General features: G+C 41.9%; 1 protein-coding gene across 6 annotated transcripts in view; it reads right to left on the reverse strand.

The window, feature by feature from the left end:
• Positions 1-20,753, reverse strand: part of LOC133381076 (zinc finger protein 271-like) — a 30,352-nt gene that overhangs the window by 3,326 nt on the left and 6,273 nt on the right. The window contains exons 1-8 of one of the 6 annotated variants that reach the window (XM_061619573.1): positions 13,198-13,406; positions 12,760-12,969; positions 9,887-9,963; positions 7,860-7,986; positions 6,408-6,521; positions 5,443-5,538; positions 3,256-3,357; positions 1,028-1,129 (exon numbers count right to left, since the gene is read on the reverse strand). In XM_061619573.1, the coding sequence (XP_061475557.1) occupies positions 1,028-1,129; positions 3,256-3,357; positions 5,443-5,538; positions 6,408-6,521; positions 7,860-7,986; positions 9,887-9,963; positions 12,760-12,796 (655 nt within the window). In that variant the 5' untranslated portion in view covers positions 12,797-12,969; positions 13,198-13,406. Of the gene's footprint in view, positions 1-1,027; positions 1,130-3,255; positions 3,358-5,442; positions 5,539-6,407; positions 6,525-7,859; positions 7,987-9,886; positions 9,964-12,759; positions 12,970-13,197; positions 13,407-20,753 lie in introns of those variants that run through there. The other 5 variants (XM_061619574.1, XM_061619571.1, XM_061619572.1 and 2 more) reach the window with 5 other exon arrangements.

Here is a 20,753-nt window from a genome sequence, read left to right on the forward strand (position 1 = left end):
TCCTATCTGCATTATGGCCCTGGCACTCAAAAGGGGAAAGGACATGAGGGTGGTCACTTTAGCCTTTTCTTAGCTTTGTGTCTCAGGCATCCTCTATTCTTTGGCAAGTGCAGACTAGCTTCCTGCCACGGTTCTTCCAATTTCCTACTGGTGGTTACTAGTATTTTCATACCAAGGTGTTCACAAGCATCACCATAATATTCTTTGCAAGTTCTGGATGTTGATGTTCAGTGTTCAATAATCAATAACAGCAGTACTCATCTACTGATGATGGTTCAGTGACCTAGTAGATAGCAAGGTAAAACTTGGGATTGATGGATAAATAATTCACCCATCCACATTTTGTCAAACATATCTCCAAGGATACTAAAAAAACAGACTCTTGTCAGATCTGTATTCATAATTTGTTAAAATGCATACAGGTTGTGATTAATGTTAGTCCCACTCAGAGTACATACACTAAAACTAATGGACATGGGTAACGTAGAGCCATTTATTTCAATTGGTCTACTCTGAGTAAAACTTAGTTAGATGCAACTCTAAGGCTGCAATCAATACATGTCTACTCAGAAGTAAGCTCCACTGGGTTCAATGGGATTTACTCCCAGGTAAGTGTGTACTGCATTGCAGCCTAAATCTCTAAGAAGATTAACTGGAGGTGAAAGTTTACCTAACTTGCTGAAGACAAGACGACAATGAATGTGAACAGCTGAAATGGAATTGATGGGAGCTGTGCTTAAATTGCCAGAGAACTGCCCCCCCCCCCGGCCGCCTTTTGTGCTAGAGTTCTTAACTACTGGCTTTAGAAGGCTATTGGAAGGGATGATTTGGCTAAAATTCAGGGGAATCAGGCATTAGGGTCTGTGGATTTCATAAAGGGCTTCCTCTGTGTTTCCCCCACAAAATTCAAGGACTGGGAGACGGGAGGTCTTGGGGACGCATGCTAAGGAGCTCTAGACGGAAATCAAGGGCTCTTTCTTAAGACCAAAAATTTTTCGCTCTTTTTAGACCAGAGCCAATCCCTCACCTGATTGGATGCCTGAGACAGTTGCACTTTCGTCAGATGCCTGGAATTCCGGGAGCCAGGTTTCCTCTTTTAGTTCTAGTTTTATTATTATCCCAGGAAATCCTGTACAGAAAAAAATAGGAGGGCGATGGAGGTCATTTTCTAAATGTTATAAGAGGAACATTTCCAGAGAGTCAGTGTGGTGTAGTGGTTAGAGTGTTGAACTACGACCTGGGAGACCAGGGTTCGAATCCCCACACAGCCATGAAGCTCACTGGGTGACCTTGGGCCAGTCACTGCCTCTCAGCCTCAGAGGAAGGCAATGGTAAACCCCCTCTGAATACTGCTTACCATGAAAGCCCTACTCATAGGGTTGTCATAAGTCAGAATCGACTTGAAGGCAGTCCATTTCCATGTTTACTAGGACCAGTATACAGGATGCTGAACAAACCAGTTGTGGAAATGGCCAGTGCCAGAGGTTGGCCACTTTGGGCATGTGCTGAATCTTAGAAGCCAATAAGGAACTCAGTGTTGGGTGATGTGGGGCTGGAACTAGGACTCTAGGAACTGGCTGATTCTTCTTTTTTCCCGTTGATGGGGTCACATCCTTATTTAGTGCAGGATGGGGCAGGGAAAGAGTGTCAGGTGCTCAGGAAGAACCAGTCACAACTTCCTGTTTTCTTATATAAATCCCCAGGCATGCACTTGCTCTTCTCTGTAAACAACAGATCACCTAAGGAAGCGACTCAGTTTGTCTATTACTGTTGCATTTCTGCTACTTTTGATACACAGCACTCTACATTTTTGAAAGAGATCCTGAGCTTCAAAACAAGCCCTAAAAGACTAATTTATTTATTAAATTTATTAGTCGCCCATCTGGCTGGCTGTCCAGCCACTCCGGGCGACGTACAAAATAAAAACATACAAATACATTAAAACATTAAAAATCTCAACAATAATAATAAAACCTAACCCACCCCAAAAGCCTGCCTGAAGAGCCACGTCTTCAAGGCCTGGCGGAAGCTCATCATAGAGGGGCATGGTGGAGATCATTTGGGAGGGAATTCCACAAAGTGGGGGCCACAATTGAAAAAGTTCTATATAGATAGAGCATGTCTTATTCTATGGTAAAAGGAATGAACGCACATTTTATGGGAAATGGGCCTTTGAGGACATCTCAGAGCGTGATCCTGCTCTTAGTGACAGATTTATTTAAAAGAAAATTGGCTGAAGATACATTTTAGTATGTATAACAAGTCTGCAAAACTTCAAACAAATCATTGACTGTAAAGCAACCCTCATGTGCTGAATGTTGTTGGTCTGGCATGGAATGGCCTGCCTACTATGTTTAAGCTTCCCAAGAAGGGCCTGGGTGGTTGAAATGAGATATCAGGCCACAGTTTTTATATCTTAGGGCAGCCTTCACCGAGCTGGTGCCCTCCAGATGATTTGGACTACAACCCCTAAGAACGTAAGAAAGGCCCTGCTATATTAAACAAAAGGCCCATCATAATCCGGCATTGAATTGAATTGAAACTTTATTTTTACCCCGCCCTTTTTCCAAACTGGAACTCAGGGCGGCTTACAAATAGAACTACCTGTAGTTAAAAACATAGAAAAACATACAATTAAAATACAATTAAACTATGCACAACCTTAAAACCGTAAAAGGCACTTAAAAATCCTATTCTCACAGTGACTAACCAGATGCCAATCAGAAACCCACAAGCAAGACTTTATTATAACAGTGCTCTCCCCACTTGAGATTCCCAGCAACTGGTATTCAGAAGCATACTGCCTCCAACAGTGGAGTTAGAACATAGCCTAATCCTCCATGAATTTGTCCAATCCTCTTTTAACTCCCATCAGCTGGCAGGAACTGAACATCTGGAGGACTGGCAGAGACTGAACATCTGGAGAGCACCAGGTTCCTGAAGGCTGCCTTAGGATATCCATGAAGGTTTGGTGTCAAAGAGACTCACACAACCTTTGGCTTTTGTCTAAGAGCATGATTCCACTTTAGGGTGCAGGAGGCCCCAAGTTTGAATCCCGGACAAGCCCTTCTTGCCTGCCTGCTAGAGAGGGAACAATGGTTTGGCTTGGTATACAGAGGAACATTTCTATGTTCCTATGACTGTTCTATGCACCCAGAGAACAAACATGAGAATTGCAGGGACAGATGTCCATGTAAAGCCTTTAAAATTCTGGATCAAGATCCGACTGCAAACCCAAATCAAACAAACTGTTACCTGATTGATTTGCAACAGCGTTTGCATTTTTGTCAACTCCTGGATAATCTGGGACCCACAGCTCCTCTTCCTGCTCTTTCTTTATTACAACATCAGGAAATCCTGAAAGGGGTGGGGTGGAGAAGAGAGGTAAAATGAAGTATTCAGGTGTAATATTCCAGCAGCCTGTGTTGGGAGTAGAGCACAATTAATTGAGGTAAGTTTTCTTCAAGAGCTGATGATTACTTATCATTTGACTTAACAGATCCCTCACCTGAGTTGTAGTCCAGTGGAATATCAATTCAGAACTGGCACTTTTACAAGTGCCAAATACTATTCATTCCACACTTGTCAGGAAGTGATCCTTCGCTGTGGCAGCACCTACACTGTGGAACTCCCTGCCCATTAATATTAGACAGGCACCTTCACAATATTGTTTTCAGTGACTGCTAAAAAAAGTGTTTGTTTTGGCAAACCTACCCAAACATGTAATTTTGTTTCATTGTTTCATTAAAATTGTAGATTTTACCTTTGTAAAAAAATTTTAGGTCAACTTGTTTTTAACTTTCGTTGGTATGTTTAATGTATATTTTAAATTGCTTAATGTAAAGGGGCTGTGATGATTAAATGGCATATAAATCCTGTTATATAAATTAAATAAATGCCAAGCTGATCGAAAATCCACAGCTTTTCCAGCTGGGTGATCATACCAGAATTAGGAATATGAGACTCTGCTGAGGAAGAAAAGATATATTTAATAGAACCTTCTGCTTGTTAAAAATTGAATTATTTTCTCACTGAACCAAGCCCTACTTCTTCTATGTACTGGGAAAAAAATAGTATTTATGGGCATAGGGATGTGGATCTGATTGACATCCTTTTGTTGTATCCTGTATAGAATTGTTTTGCACTTTTACAAGGCAACCAATCATGTTAAAAGGTATTTATTTATTGTAGTGATAACCCTGCACTTCTTCCAAAAGGCCAGAATCCCTTGTCAACTGCACCATATGCTTGCCTAAGAAAGAGCGTCTTCTCTATTGCCTTGCCCAATCTTCAGACCTCCCTGTCTAGAGACGTTTGTCTTCCCCCTTCTCAATGCTGCAGCACAAAGCCATCAAAACCTTCCTATTTAGCCTTTAAAGCAGTGGTTCCCAAACTGTCCTCCCATGTACCACTTGAAAATTGCTGAGGGTCTTGGAGGACCACTTAATTATTTTTCTACTACTGTAGCAATTGCAGACGCTGTATGATTTTTTAAACTCTATTTTTATTGCTTCTTTTATTTATTATGTTGTATTTTATAGTGTTACAATTTGGATTCCCTAAAATTCAAATTGTAATACAATTAAAATACAACATAAGAAATAAAAGAAGCAATACAAATACAATTAAAATGTGAATATTTAATGCAGATATGCCACGGACCACCTGAACGAAGCTTGCAGACCACTAGTGGTCCACGGATCACAATTTGGGAACCCTTGCTTTAGAAGATGGATGTAATTGCTAGCTTGCCATAACTATTTAGGGTCCTCCTCCTGTAGCTGTTTTAACTCTTGATTTTATTTGATTTTTTTTAGGATATTTCTTATTTGTGGTTGTATTATTATCATTAGAAGCTAAATGATGAAACTAAGGTTATCAAACTTTGGACCAGAGCTTGGAAAAGTTACTTTTTTGAACTATAACTCCCATCAACCCAATCCAGTGGCCGTTCTGACTGGGGCTGATGGAAGTTGTTGTTTTAAAAAGTAACTTTTCCAAGCTGTGCTTTGGACCCATAATGAGAAGACATGATTCACTAGAAAACACAATAATGCTGGGAAAAACAGGTGGGAGTAGAAAAAGAGGAAGGCCAAACAAGAGATGGATTGATTCCATAAAGGAAGCCACAGACCTGAGCTTACAAGATCTGAACAGGGTGGTTTATGCAATTGGAGGTCGCTGATTCATAGGGTCACAAGTCATAATCGACTTCAAGGCATATAACAACAAACAACAAATTATTATTATTATTATTATTATTATTATTATTATTATTATTATTGCCAGGTTTTATTGGTGTTTGCTCATTTTGTATATTTCTGTTTTTATATTATCTTATTATTTTTATAAGCCTGTATGAGGAAAGGCAAGTATAAATATGTTAAATAGATATGTAAATATGTCATCCAATCTCCCATTGGCCCCAGTTCCACCCCTCACCTGAGCTGGTGGTACCTGAGAAGTTCTCATGCTGCTGGTGGTCCAGGGCCCATGGATCTTCTTCTTGTTCCAGCTTTATTATCACATCAGGAATCTCTGGTTCACAGAAAGGTGTCAGAAAGACTATGGTTAAGAGCAATGGTGGGGAACCTTCACCCCATGGGCCAGTCTGCCAGGGGGTCCAACTTGGCCCACGAGGTCATTTTTCCCACATCACGCCACCTTGCTCATCAGCTGATGTCACTCATGACATCATTTGATGGGTGGGAGGCTGGGGTTCAATCCTGAGAAAAGGGCTTGCATCAGAATCCCCGGCTAAAACGAAGGCAAAAAAACTTAATTTTAGCAGCGCTTTGCTGTTGGGAGTAAAGCGCCAACGCATGTAACAAGTAATCTGAACTGGGGTGAGTGGGGATACGTAGAAAGGCAACCTATTCTTCCCTTGCTGATTCTCTCTTTAGTAACTACTGGTTGGTTTGTTTACCCAGGCTTTGCTTCTCCCCTTCCTCTTCCTGTCTAGTCAGCGATAGTGTCTTTGAGAGCAAGCCTCATGGCTCCACAATCGCTTCAACAGCATGTATGGTTTTATTTCTTTGTAGAAATAAACCTTGTGTGTCTTTATTTTTTCAACTACCATTCTTAATAGGCTAGTTATTTCTGCACTCTGCTGCAATATATATATTAAAAAATCAACACTTGCAAGGTGCTTTGAAATCCTGACGTTGGGACTTTAAAGCACCTTGCACCTGAAGTCACTGTGATGTGACATCAGGTGATTGAATTTGGGCTGTGAGATTGATCCTGATAAGGATCTGGCCTGTACAACGAAAAAGGTTCCCCACCCCTGATAAAGAGGGACATCTGATCATTCAAGACAGGAGAAAAGCCGAACATTTCACATTCATAAACAGAGTTTAGCCCAACATATACAGGCTTCACATGGGGTTGGATTTCTGTTCCCCCACCTGTATCAGGCTCCGATATGGTCTCCCTTTCCTCCATGACTGGCTGGTCTGGGATCCATGGGTCTTCCTCTTGCTCAAGCTGGGAGATCAAGTTGGGTTTGACAACTCGAAATCCTGCTTAAGGGACAAAAGAAGCAGACGTAATGTGTGGGGCTGCCTTTGAAGATGGTTTGGAAACTACAACTAGTACAGAATATAGTGGCTAGATTGCTGCCCTGGGCAAGACAGTTTGAGCAAGACAGTTTGAGCATATAAAACCAATTCTGGCATGACTCCACTGGCAACCAACCAGTTTCTGGGCTCAGAGTTCCCTAGAAAGAGGGATTGTTTGTTAAACTGCTCTGAGGGTTGTAGCTCTGTAAGGGAAATATAGGTCTCCTTAACAACTCTCATTACCCTTAACAAACTACAGTTCCCAGGATTCTTTGAGGGAATGTATAGCACAGATGTAGCCTAAGCAATCCAACACACACTTACCTGGGAGGAAGTCCCAGTGAACCCAATGGAGCTTACTTCTGAGTAGACATATATTGGATTGCAGCCTAAGACACTTTTCAGTTTAGTTAGGTGTTATTTGTGAGATTGCAATGCTTCAAATTGGCCATGCCCCTGTGACCACATAGTAGCGCTACCAGGTCCAGTGGGCACCAGCCACCACTGACTAGGGGCCTCAAAAGCCAGAGTGGTTTAACAACCAATCTCTCTTCCCAGGGAACTCTAGAAACTGTAGCTCTGTGGGGGGAATAGACGTCTCCCAACAACTCTCAGCATCCTTAACAACCTACAGGTCCCAGGATTCTTTGGGGGATGCCCTGAGTGTTTAAAATGGTATGATACTGCTTCAAATGTATAGTGAAGGTGCGTCTATAATTTGTTTTATTTAGCAAGACTTATATACCATGTAAAAAATATCTAAGCATAAAATAGTACAACATAATTCATTTAAAAAATAGCTTAACAATGACGAACAAATTATGGAATGATCTTCCTGACGAGATGCGCCTGGCACCAACACTGTTTTCTTTTCAGCGCCAGGTCAAGACTTTCCTCTCCTCCCAGGCACTTTAGCATGTGTTTTTAAATTGTTTTTCAAAAATGAGTTTTTAAACTTGTATATTTGTTTTTAATGTTTTAATTGCTGTAAATCGCCCAGAGAGCTTAGGCTATACAAATGTAATAAATAAATAAATAAATAACTCTGTGTTGGATTAATCCCACACTCTCATCCAGTATGACACCTTGCCAGAGATTAAACATCTCTGGTATGTTATATTATTGTTATTTACCATCTGACCTTTCATCCAAGGAACTTAAGGTGGTGCCCATGGTTCTCCCCCTCTCCAGTTTATCCTCACAACAACCTTGTGAGGTAGGCTGAAACATCCTTTGAAATAATTTCTGAAAAGGGGGGTTGGGGAGGGAAGAGTCAAAAGTTGGAAACAGGGCACTCACCTAAGGAGGCCACATTTGCATAATTTTCCTGCATGACGTCCCGGTATAAAGCCTTTTCACGTGGACCCAGCAGAGCCCACTGACTCTCTGTGAAATATACTGCCACATCCTCAAAAGCCACGTGACCCTGCAAAGAGAGAAAATTTTTTTAGGAAAAGTGTTATGGTGCAACATCTACAACTCTGGGCTATTTTTGTTGCTAATTTCAGATGGGATTCAATCATATATTGGTAAATTCAAGTTGCACAGTTTTAGTTGATTGGGAGGTCTCATGCCATAAACCTACTTTCCCAAAAGATCAGACTTTTTGCAGTACTGTACATGATGGGAATATGCACAAAAAAATGCGCCAAAGAGTGTGAAATAACACTTGCTTTGATGTAACATCATCTAACCTCCCCACAAACAAATCAGAATTGATGTTCATTACATAGCCAGCATTGTCTAATCTCCCTGCACACAAATCAGGATGAATGCTCAATAAACAAGTCACTCTCTGTCATTTTGTCTTTGTGACTTAGCATGTCTGCTTTAAATTGTACACCACGCTGAGAGTCCTTTTACTGAAGGGCAGCTTATAAACTTACTAAATAAAAATAACCAAGTACTTAATGCACATTGGGCAATGCTCAATACTAGTCACACTTAGAGCAGACCCACTGAAATCAATGGATGAGTTCACTGACTGTAATGGGTATACTTTGCATATGACTCAGCTGGATATCACCCATTATCTCTATAATCTGTACAACAGCCCTGTAAGGCAAGTCTGAAGAAAAAGAAGAAGAGAGACAGTGGCTTGCATGAGGCCACTGACCAAGTTCAAGCATGAACTGAAGATACTAGACACTGGCAGGGGAGACCTGGCAGGGGAGACCTTACAACAGGGCCTTCCGGAATTTTAAAAAATGTTAGTATGAAAGTTGTTCCCCTCACTCTCTCCAATTTGGATCAGGACCGTAGTGCAGAGGGAGGGCAGGATTAACCCTTTCCCCTCACGTCATGCTTCCAAAACCTCCCCTCCCCCAATGCTGGTATTTGCCTCTCAGGGACGAAGCGCACCAGACAAGCTGAATCCCCTTCAGCACCACAGTCCTAATCCTTATGGGGGGGGGACTGTGGGCACTTCCCCCCCTCAAAAAAAGAACTGCAAGAGTAGGCAAGACTTGTCATTATTAATATGTTGCTGGATGAGGATTTTATGTATCTTGTATTGTTCATTGTTTGAACATTCTTATGGCTTTAAATTATGTCTTCTATTTTACCTTGTTGAGTTACTTTAGGACACAGGAAGCTGCCTTTTACTGAGTCAGATCATTGGTCCATCTAGCTCAGTATTGTCTACACTGACTGGCAGTGGCTCTCCAGGGTTTCAGGCAGGAGTCTTTTTCCCAGCCCTACCTGGAGTTGCCGGGGAATGAACCTGGGACCTTTCCGCATGCGAGGCAGATGCTCCACCTCTGAGCTACGGCCCTTCCCCTTAACAAGGCTCGCTAACTTGGAGACTGGTTAGTGTATAAAGCAGCTGATAAATGCAAGTAACAATTCCGCACTGCCCACATCGTGACAAGAAAAATATTCACGCCCTGCCCACATCGCACTCATTTTGGCTCTCTTCAGATATGAATTGGGGGTTTCCTTTGCAGCATAGTTCAAGCTCCTAACTAATACATGACACACACACCCAGCTCCCAAAAAGCACAGAACTCCCCACTTATTCCTTGCCATCCCAGGAAAACAAAAAACCAGCTTGTAGGATTTTCTGTTATGAACCTTGACTTATTGGGGTGGGGCACCATTTCCTGTTCCATCCTAGGCATTAAAATGTCTTGGACTAGTCCTGCTTCAGTGTCTCTCTTCTACTATGTAAGATATTTTATAATTTGCTGCCTTCTGCTAAGCAATTTTGTTTCCTGGATACTGAAGCTGAACAACAGCATTTGCCCTCAACTGCAGCAGAAGAGAGAAATCAGTGCCCTAACCTCTGTTTTGCAAGTTACCCAGAAACCCCACACCCAGCCCCATACCTGAGAAAGTTCCACTATCACTGCCCCTTCCATTTCCCTCGGAGGGTGCTCATGTGGGGATGTTGTTCCTGTGAGGCCTGGAAGAGTGATGGAGGCAATGTTATATGGGGCCTCAGCCAACACTGTGCCCTATAGCAAGCAGATGATGGGAAAATAAGATTGTCATGCTGTAAAAGAGTTCTTTTGAAAGGAAAAGTAAAGCTTGATTCCATGAAGAGAGATGAAACCTGGGTCGTAAGGCCAGGAGAAGAGACCACAAGCCCATTTAGCAGGCTGATGCTCACAAAGATTCCATTCCAATGAAGTTGGTTTTTGAACCCTGACAGTTGGAAGCAGTTAATGAAGAGACCACGGGGTTTCTTAGCCCCAGCACCTTTTCTTTCTTGCAAGGGCTCAGCCCGAGGATATACGAAGTAATAAACTATGTGTGCGCCTGCCTATGCAAAGGAAACAAACAAACAAACGGAGACCTTTATCCCAGTTGGTGTCTGTATTGGATCTGAATTGATTTTATGTATGTGCTGCTGTTGTTTTAAACGTTTTTTAAAAAATCAGTGTGATCACTTCCATCAGCCACAGCCATCATGGCGAATGATCAGGGTTTATGGAAGTGGAGCCCAATATCTTCTAAAGGTAAAGGTGTCCCCGCACTTGTAGTGCGAGTCGTTTCCGACTCTTAGGGTGATGTCTTGCGATGTTTTACTAGGCAGACCGTATATATGGGGTGGGATTGCCAGTTCCTTCCCCGGCCTTTCTTTACCCCCCAGCATATGCCGGGTACTCATTTTACCGACCACGGATGGATGGAAGACTGAGTGGACCTCGACCCCTTTTACCGGAGATTCGACTTCCTCCTTCCGTTGGAATCGAACTCCAGCCGTGAGCAGAGCTTCGGCTGCGTTACCGCCGCTTACCACTCTGCACCACGGAGGATCTTTTTCCAATATCATCTAGACAGCATCAAACTGGTTAACCTGGGCCTGGTTGGTTGTACTGCCTTCAAGTCAATTCCGACTTATGGTGACCCTATGAATACGGTTTTCATGGTAAGCGGTATTCAGAGGTGGTTTACCATTGCCTTCCTCTGAGGCTGAGAGGCAGTGACTGGCCCAAGGTCACCCAGTGAGCTTCATGACTGTGTAAGGGTTCGAACCTTGTCCCCCAGGTCGTAGTCCAACAACTTAACCCCTATACCACACTGGATCTTACCCTTGGCCTAGCCACCACTAAAGGAAAATTTAGGCATTGTCCTTCCCTCCATTAACAATAATGCGAGGGGGAGAGCAGGCATCCCCTGCATCCCTGCTGGCCCCGCCCCCTGCACTGGGGAACACACTTGTAGAGGGGAGCCTAGTCTACATGCCTAAGCTTCCCCCATAATGTGGAACCCTGCATCACGGGGGTGGGGAACTACACATATGAGGCAGACTCCCCTCAAAAGATATGCCTACCAGCATCTACATGGTAGAGGTGGGGCAGGAGACAAGGTCTTGCTGTCCTCCTCACACAATAACTGTGTGATGGAGATGACCTAAATAAGGGCTCACGTATCTTGTGATCATCCATTGTACCTCCAGAGGTGAAAACATAAAAGCTTCTGAAGATGATGTGAACACAGAGCCCACCCATGATAACTTTGCCACATGAGGCAAAATATTTCCCATTTCATGTACAGAAACCAACCAGAATGGCAACTGAATCTTGCTTCAGCACTGGTGGTGGGACAGCAATCCACCAACACACCTGAGGATAGCATGCTAACGTGGGTTGTACAGAGAAGTCTGCATAGCAGACACAGCTCTGCTGTCCAACATCTCAAGGGAACCGCCACCCCTTCCAGCATCTCTCACCTCAAGCTGACGCCTCAGTCTGCCCAACTGTCTAAATGACAGGGCAGGCTTGCATGGAAGAAGACAGTCCTTGAGATATTATTATTAATTTCAGTTATTAATTGCTTCCCATGAGGCATCCTGAAGCAATTTACAATATAATAGCATATATAAAACAGTTACATATATAAAAATAGTTAAAAGAAGAGCATATATAAAAACTATTATAAAAAAGAAATTGGAAATGTAGAAACAGTTTCAAACAACAAGAGCACATACATAAAATAGAAACAATTCAAATCCAAGATAGACAATAACTGGAATAAAATTTTTAGAAGGCTTGCTGAAAGAGGCACCAAAAGGACAAGAAAGAACTCTGGCTCCAGACTATTTAAGGCTTTAAAGGTCAACTTCAGCAGCCCCAAACCAACTGCAAGTCTACGAAACTGGTACAATATTGGAGTAATATGCTTCATGCAGTGGAGTGGAACAAAAACAGAGAGACAAAGAATACTAAGGAGAAACCTCCTTAAAGGAGGTTGACCCTATGATGATGATGATGATTATTATATCCCACCTTTCCTTCAAGGAGCTCAAGGTGGCATACAAACATGGTTCCCCCCTCCCAAATTTCTCCCAGGTCCCAGTCCGACACTCTAACCACACTGGTGTCAGGAAAGGAAAGAAGCCTTCCTGAAGTTGGAAAAATTAAGCCAATGTAGTTTTTACTTTCTGCTCAAAAGTAAGGGGGCCTCCTGACTGTCAGTATTTTGTGGGAGGGCTTCAGAAGCCTACTGATTTTGTGCGATTAAAGTGGATTAAAGCACTCTGTCGCCTTAGCACAACAAATCCACTTTTAATGACTTTTTGCAGGTAGGAAAGTGAGGGGGGAGAAATGCACTGAAAAGTGTGTGATGAATGAATGATGAACAGGAAGACATATAAGCAAATCAGAATTAATGCAGGTTGAACACTCGTTGTTGTACAACCTCCCCAGCAAACAAATCAGAACGAGTGCTCAATAAAGACCCGATATAATCTCACCTCCGCATAAGCTTTGTGCAAGCAAATCAGGATGCATGCTCAATAAACAGGTCTTCTGGAGGAGCTCTACTGAGTGCAATGGGACTTGCTCCTAGGCAAAGCTTGCAGGCTGGTAGCGGTATCATTTATTAAAAATGATATCCAAATCTGAGAGTAGAATGGATCACACCTTCCAAACAGCAATCCCTCTTTCAAACCACCTTAAACTCTCTGGAGAGAGAAAAAATGCATAGGCAAACACATCTATCATTTGTCTCTAGTCTAGCCCAAAGATAATTGCAGAGCCTGGGGGAGGGGAGGGGAAACAACATTTAAAACCCTTTGAGTTCAGCTTTGAGCCAGAAGGCTCAGGAAATTATTCTTCCAACGCACAAATATTGGGGGTTTCTGGACATATGGATCTCCCCTCAGCCTCCACCCCGTTTCCCTCTTTCTCACCAGCAAATCACTCTACTCAGCTGCTTCCCAGCTCAGCCGATCCCTCTGTTTCTCCCCCCCCCCTTCTTGTGGTATCTTCTTAGTCCTACATCTGCAATTCCTGCCTTCGCCTTTACGCCTTCCAAGAGGTGTTTTATTTTTCCTCGTGTGCGGGCCGATGTTTTCGAAGTATCCCTTTTAGAGTTGCACCCGGGTTGTTGTTTTTTCTCCTTCTGGCTGCTTATTTTGACCTATGTGCCTGCTTTTCCGCTTCCCATCATGTGACTGAGGCCAAACCAGTTCCCTGGCAGTACAAATCCTCTTATTCTGCTGTTCCCTAAGCAGAAGAGAGACGTTAATAGTGAAGGTGTTGATCAGAACGTAGCGCCTGTCCGCCAGTGGCAAAAATCCCTTTTTGTCGGGGACCATTCATTCTTGTTTAGCTCAGCGGTAGAGCACAGGCTTTGTATTTATTTATTTCATTTTTGAATTGCTTCCCATGAAGTACTCTGAAACAATTAACAATGTTTTGTTGTTACGTGCCTTCAGGTCAGTTACGACTTACGGCAACCCTATGAACAATAAAGCCATCAATGTTGCTTATTTGTTTATTCATTCATTTAATTTCATTTATGAATCACTTCCTATGAAGCATCTCAAAGCGATTTCACAATTCCATAAAAACATATATAAAACAACTGCATGTATAAAAACAGCTAAAACAATTGTGTATTTTTTTAAAAAACCAAAAATCATGATATGCTTAAAAACAATAAAAAGAGCAGCAATCAAAACATGTATACTGAATAAGATAATGTGGATAAGAGAAAAATCAACTCATTTGAAATGTGTTGGAAGAGAGCTTTGTGGATACCATGGACTGCAAAAAAGACAAATTGAGTGTTAGAACAAATTAAACTAGAACTATCACTAGAAGTTAAAATGATGAAACTGAAGCTATCATACTTAGGACACGTAATGAGAAGGCATGATTCACTAGAAAACAATGCTGGGGGGGAAAGGAGGGAGTAGAAAAAGAGGAAGGCCAAACAAGAGATGGACAGATTCTATAAAGGAGGCCACAGCCCTGAACTTATAAGATCTGAACAAGGTGGTTTATAACAGATGCTATTGGAGGTTGCTAATTGCTAATTCATAGGGTCACCATAAGTCAAAATCAGCTTGAAGGCACATAACAATATTGAATAAAGCTGGATGTTTTTGCACAATGGCAGTGGACTGCCTTCAAATCGATCCTGACTTATGGCGACCCTACAAACAGGGTTTTCTTGGTAAGCGGTATTCAGAGGTGGTTTTACCATTGCCTCTCTCTGAGGCTGAGAGGCAGTGACTGGCTCAAGGTCACCCAGTGAGCTTCGTGGCTGAGTGGGGATTTGAACCCTGGTCTCCCAGGTCATAGTATAACATTCATTTACTAATAGTCTGGCTTTTTATTTAATTATTGTATTATAATGCTGAATCTGTTTAATATTTATATACTTACAGACTATTTTTCTCTTTTAGAGCTATGTATTTAATAAATTTTCTTTGTTGTTGTCTGTGTTTGTTGTTGTTATGTGCCTTCAAGTCGATTACAACTTATGGCGACCCTATGAATCAGTGACCTCCAAGAGCATCTGTCATGAACCACCCTGTTCAGATCTTGTAAGTTCAGGTCTGTGGCTTCCTTTAGGGAATCAATCCATCTCTTGTTTGGCCTGCCTCTTTTTCTACTCCCTTCTGTTTTTCCCAGCATTATTGTCTTTTCTAGTGAATCATGTCTTCTCATTATGTGTCCAAAGTATGATAACCTCAATTTCATCATTTTAGCTTCTAGTGACAGTTCTGGTTTAATTTGTTCTAATAACCAATTATTTGTCTTTTTTTCAGTCCATGATATGCGCAAAGCTCTCCTCCAACACCACATTTCAAATGAGTTGATTTTTCTCTTATCCGCCTTTTTCACTGTCCAACTTTCACATCCATACATAGAGATTGGGAATACCATGGTCTGAATGATCCTGACTTTAGTGTTCAGTGATACATCTTTGCATTTGAGGACCTTTTCTAGTTCTCTCACAGCTGCCCTCCCCAGTCCTAGCCTTCTTCTGGTTTCTTGACTATTGTCTCCATTTTCTAAAATTTCTAATAAAGCTAAAAACAATGTCAAATCCAATACAGATACGGACTGGGAAAAGAAGCTCTACTGAAGTCTTGTTGAAAACCGAAGATCTTCAACAGGTGTTTGAAAGAAAGCCCTTTGCATGCAGAAGGTACCTGTCTGGCATGTCTAGATTCCAAAGTTTTGTTGGGAACTAGTGGTTCCCAATTTTTTTTTCCCTATGGACAACTTGAAAATTGCTGATGGTCTTGGGGGGCCACTTAATGATGTTTCTATCTGTTGTTGCAATTCTAAGGTGCTGTACTAGATGGTATATGATTTTTAATTGTATTTTTATTGCTTCTTATTTCATTATTTTATTGTATTTCAATTTGCATTCTATTGAATTCAAACGGTAATACAATAAAATATAAGATGCAATAAAAATACAATTAAAATCAATACAAATATTTAACACTGGCATGCCACAGAGCATCTGAATAAAGCTCATGGACCATGCACTGGTTGTCCACAGACCAAAAGGATTGAGAGTTTGTGGCATAGACTGTTCTGGTCTAGATGGAGCAATGGCTGAACTCAGCATAAAAGCATAATTAAATAATATATGAATTGCCTTTTACATGCATCTCAAGGCGATTTACAAAATGAACCATAAAAATAGTTGGCTTAAAAACAGAACAAAAAACAACTAAAGATAGGTTTGAAAAACAATACAAAATGAACAACTAAGGCAGAGATCTTTTTATCTAGCTGGAAAAGCTTGTCAAAACAAAACATCTTTCTGTTTACAGAAAGTATAGGTGGTGGGCACCTGTTGTATCTCAACAGGAATGCTGTTCCACAAAACAGAGAGCGGATGTACTGAAAGCTCTGCTCTGAGCTCCTGTGGAGTAGGCTTCTGATATTTTAGGGACTTGAAGGAAAAACTCTCCTGCAGAAGACAGTGACCTACTGCATATAAAGGATAAGGAGGTCTTTCAAGTAACCTGGTCCTGAACTGGACTGCTTTCAAGTCGATCCTGACTTATGGCAACACTATGAATAGGGTTTTCATGGTAAGCAGTATTCAGAAGTGGTTTACCATTGCCGCCCTCTGAGGCTGAGAGGCAGTGACTGGCCCAAGGTCACCCAGTGAGCTTCATGGCTGTGTGGGATTTGAACCCTGGTCTCCTAGGTCATAGTCCAGCACCTTAACCACTACAAGGCTTATGGGTTAGTACCAACCCCTGACCTACTTGGCCCAGCAGCAGCTTGGCAGCCAGTGCAAATCCAGCAAATTTGGTATTATATGCTGGTGGTAGTTTGCCCTCAGAAGCAGCTCAGCTATTGGGTTCTGCATGAGCTGCAGCCTCCAAACCAACCTCAAGGATAGCCCTACAAAGGGCACATTGCGGTAGTCTAACCCTGAGGTTCCCAATGCATGGACAACAGTGGTCAAGCTATCTCAATCCAAGAATGGCCATAGCTGTCTTACCCGTTAAAACCAGGGCTGTGGAGTCGGTACACCAAACCTTCGACTCCGACTCCACCCAAAATTGCTTCCGACTCCCCGAGTCCGACTCCACAGCCCTGGAAAGTGCTGTAAATGTCGGGACTTCCCAGGAGGATCCTTCCGCCTGTGCAGCCTCTGAGACGGGCTCCCATCTTGGATGAAACTTTTTCAGTTTTAAATCCAGTCAGAAGGGGTTTTTTTTACTGGGGATAATTTCTTCCGGATAAGGAAGAAACATGAGATTTCCCACACAGCTTTGTTGTGTTTGTTGGAGACTGGAATTCGTCAGAATTGTCTGTGAAAGAAGGTCTTCCAGCAGCTCGGACGGAGCTAGGATTTCTAGCTAGCTCAGCTAAATAAGTGAGCCTTTTTTTTCTTCAAAGAAAAACGGTCTAACAGGCAAGCATTCTCCTGTCTACGCTCATTATTTTGTTATCTATATAGCTAAAGAGATTTGTCAAAGAACCAGCAATTAAGAAAACCTGGGTGAGTCAAAACTTTCTCTTTTACTCACGGAACTAAGGGAGAAGAAAATAAAAATAGCCTATCTTTTTTTTTATTGCAAAAAGCTGACATGGAAATTAGCATTATAAAGATTACAACGGATGAGGGGTTTCTGATTGGAAGAGAAAAGAAAAATCTTTTTGATTTATAAGACTTTTGTGTAATATATGTCTGGGACTATTTTTTCTGGTCTACTTTTTTTTTTTGATGAATCTGCTCATTCTTTCTGCTACTAGTTATTTGGACGCTGTGAACTAAAGCTGTTTTTGCACTTCTGGGCATATAAGAGATAAGGGCTGTCTAGAGTGTGACGCTAGTTGGTTTGAAAGATTAACTCCTTTGTAACTGGATAAAGAAATAAAATGCTCTTTGCTTGGGACATTGAAAATTGAAGGAGTTTTGTTCCTTTGGTTTTAAGAATGACAATTAAGAAGATCATGGATGTACAAGAAGGGACTTTATCTTTAGATATGTTTCAGAAAATAATGAATGGGATTAAGTCAATAAAACAAGAACTGAGAAATACTAGTCAAGCGTTGAGAATTGAATTTGACGAAATGAGACAGGAGCTGAAAGAAATTCAGGATTCTATGAGAAAGGAGAATAAAGATAGATCTGGAAAACCAAAAAAGGATGAAAGAAAAATTAAAGGCAAGGTTCAAACTATGGAGATTGGATTAAATATGGACCTGGAAAAAGATTTGGATTTCCTGGCTGTGATGGATCCTGGAGACAAATATTACGGTTTGGAACTCAGCGCTGTCCCTGAAGGAATTGATGAAGAGATTGGAGATAAAGATATTATCGGTTCGAAAAAATTCCTGGACTGGAAGGATTTGATGGAACTTGAAATGGAGAAAGTTAACAGAATTAATCCCTGTTTTGGGTCAATGGAAAAATCTTCAAGAGATGTGCTAGTGTATTCTGTAAAAAAGAGGAACAGAGATGCGGCTTTGCAACAATACTTCAGTGATACGTTCGGAATTGATGGCAAGGAAATATCTGTGATAAAGGAAATTCCTATCAGACTCTTATTATATGATTATGACAGCAAGATTATTGGGTGCGTAAAGATGGAAGATGGAACCAACAACAAGGATAATGGAAGAAGAGCGATTTGAAATTACTGGACTTAGTAGACTTGATGAGTTGGATTAATTGACATGTTTATCTAGAAAAAAATTGATGGACATATATCTCAAGGATTGGAAACTTCTCTTTGACTTTTTGTGGAAGAATAAAATGATATGATGTTAATGAGATTTGATACCAATTAAGATAACCGCTGGAGGAAGGTGATTTTATAATCTATTAAGAGACAGGCTTGTTATATATTATAGACTTACAGCTGAACTACAACAAATCGGAAGTCAAATATTTTAATATTTTTTTTCTTTTTTTATTGTATTAGTTATTGATTTGTGTTTTTTCTTTTTGTATTGTTTTGGTTTTGAAAATTTGAATAAAAATTAATTGAAAAAAAAAAGAAAGTGCTGTAAATGTCTTTTTAAATTGGAAGCTCTCATAGGAGCATTTTTATCGCTGCCTGAATATGCGCTGATCTTGGCATCACAGCATTTGTCTTCATCTGGGTCCTGTGTCATACACTGACACACAAAATGTTTTCCCTCTTGAGTTATGGTGAAATGCTCAATTACAGCTGACTTCATGGGAAGCTTCTTTGACATTTTGAATTTATATTTTAAAAAATTTGTCAATCAAAATTTATTTTGAAGCTGGAGTCGGAGTCGGTACATCTCTACCGACTCCAACTCCGACTCCACCCAAAATTGCTTCCGACTCCACGACTCCGACTCCATAGTCCTGGTTAAAACATATTGTTGTGAGTTTGGGGGTTGGAATGAATTATTCCTGTGGGTCCTCTTCCAGCCTCTGATTTGGAATCCTGTGCCTTGGGGCTGGCTCTGCTGGCCAGATGAGTTTCTTTTGTTAAGCCAACAGCGTGGCCAGGTTGTTAATGGGTCTATTAGGTGCCCAGCAACTGGTGAATGGGCCAGGAAGACCCTTTTGCCATTGAAACTCTGCAGAAGAGCCTCCCCCCCACCCCCACCCCGGGAGCTAGCAGAAGTTTGTGCTTTGAGTGTGTTTAGAGTTGTCTGGGAATGCCTGGGAACTGGAGGCAGGCAGAGGGGCTGGCTCTCTGCACCATGGCTGTAGGATGCCTCCTGTAACACTGATGGGAAAGCTGGATATTGGACTGCTGATGCCTTGAACCCCTCCATCCTAAGCTCAGGTAGGAATGTGTGTAAATAAATAAACCATATTTCATAAAGACACCACAGTCTCTGCTGACATTCTTCCCAAAGGAAACTAAGCCCAGGACGAGCACAGGGACCCCTGAAATCTCACCGCTCTGAGATTGGAGAGTCACACAACAATATGTTCATGTGTTTCCCAAATCATATACACACACCCTTGCTACTGGGCAAGCTTCAGTGTTATTCTTTAGGAGACAGGCCAATCGAACACTTTATGGGCAAATCGAGCAATTATCACAACAGTGGGACAAAGCTAGTGGAAGTACTAAGAGCATAGGGGATCAATTGCAGCATACTCATTACTACTGAATCACATCCATTTAATGATTAATAAATTCAGATTTGGAAAACAAAGCAGTATTTCCTATAATCATCAAAGCCCTCAGAGTGGTTGCGGGTGAGACAAAGAATAATATACTATGCCTCATTTGTGCAGTGCACCTTGATTATATTCATGCTTACCTGGAAGTAAGTCCTGCTGAGCTCAGTGCGACTTAACACCCAAGAATGTGCTCATAATCTTGTTTGTTGCTCTTAACTTTATTAATTCCCCTTTGTTGCAATTTCAATACCACCCCATTGTTGCTATTTGCAGCTTCCAAGCCATTCCCCCTCCCATTTCTCTCTCTATAAAAATGTAAGCTGTCACGACATTGCAGCGTCACATTGGCCAGGGCATGACAGCAAAGACCGCTGAGTGAGCCAACGAGCTACACAGAGGCATGGGACTCAGCGGGTGGGTGAGAAACCAGCCTGGATGGCTGCAGCCTGTATCTCAGCCTCAGCCGGTGGGTGGAAGGCCAGCCTTGGTGACCCATGGGGGGAGTTTTGGCAATCTGGGAGGAGCTTTAAGGGGTATAAGGGAGGGCACTTAGCAAGGTCTAAAGAGAGGATGGGAGGGGTCTTAGCGAGGTCTACAGGGGGAGAAAGGGAGGCAGCCTTGCAGCTGCAGGAGGTGAAAGGGGAAGGTCTAAGGGGTTACTAAGGGGGCAGTTGGCACTGGTGAGGGGTGGGGAGAGTTGGTGATAGTAGATGGGGTTGGCAAGCGAAGCAAGCAGAGGCGATAGCCCTAGTCAGTCTCATATTTTTGAAACAGAAGGCAGGATTTTTATCATTCTGAAGGTCATTTGGAAATTCACAGTCTTCCTAGAAGAAGCTTTATGAAACACATCATAACATA

The sequence above is a fragment of the Rhineura floridana genome, chromosome 3 (assembly GCF_030035675.1).
Source record: "Rhineura floridana isolate rRhiFlo1 chromosome 3, rRhiFlo1.hap2, whole genome shotgun sequence".
NCBI lineage: Eukaryota > Metazoa > Chordata > Lepidosauria > Squamata > Rhineuridae > Rhineura > Rhineura floridana.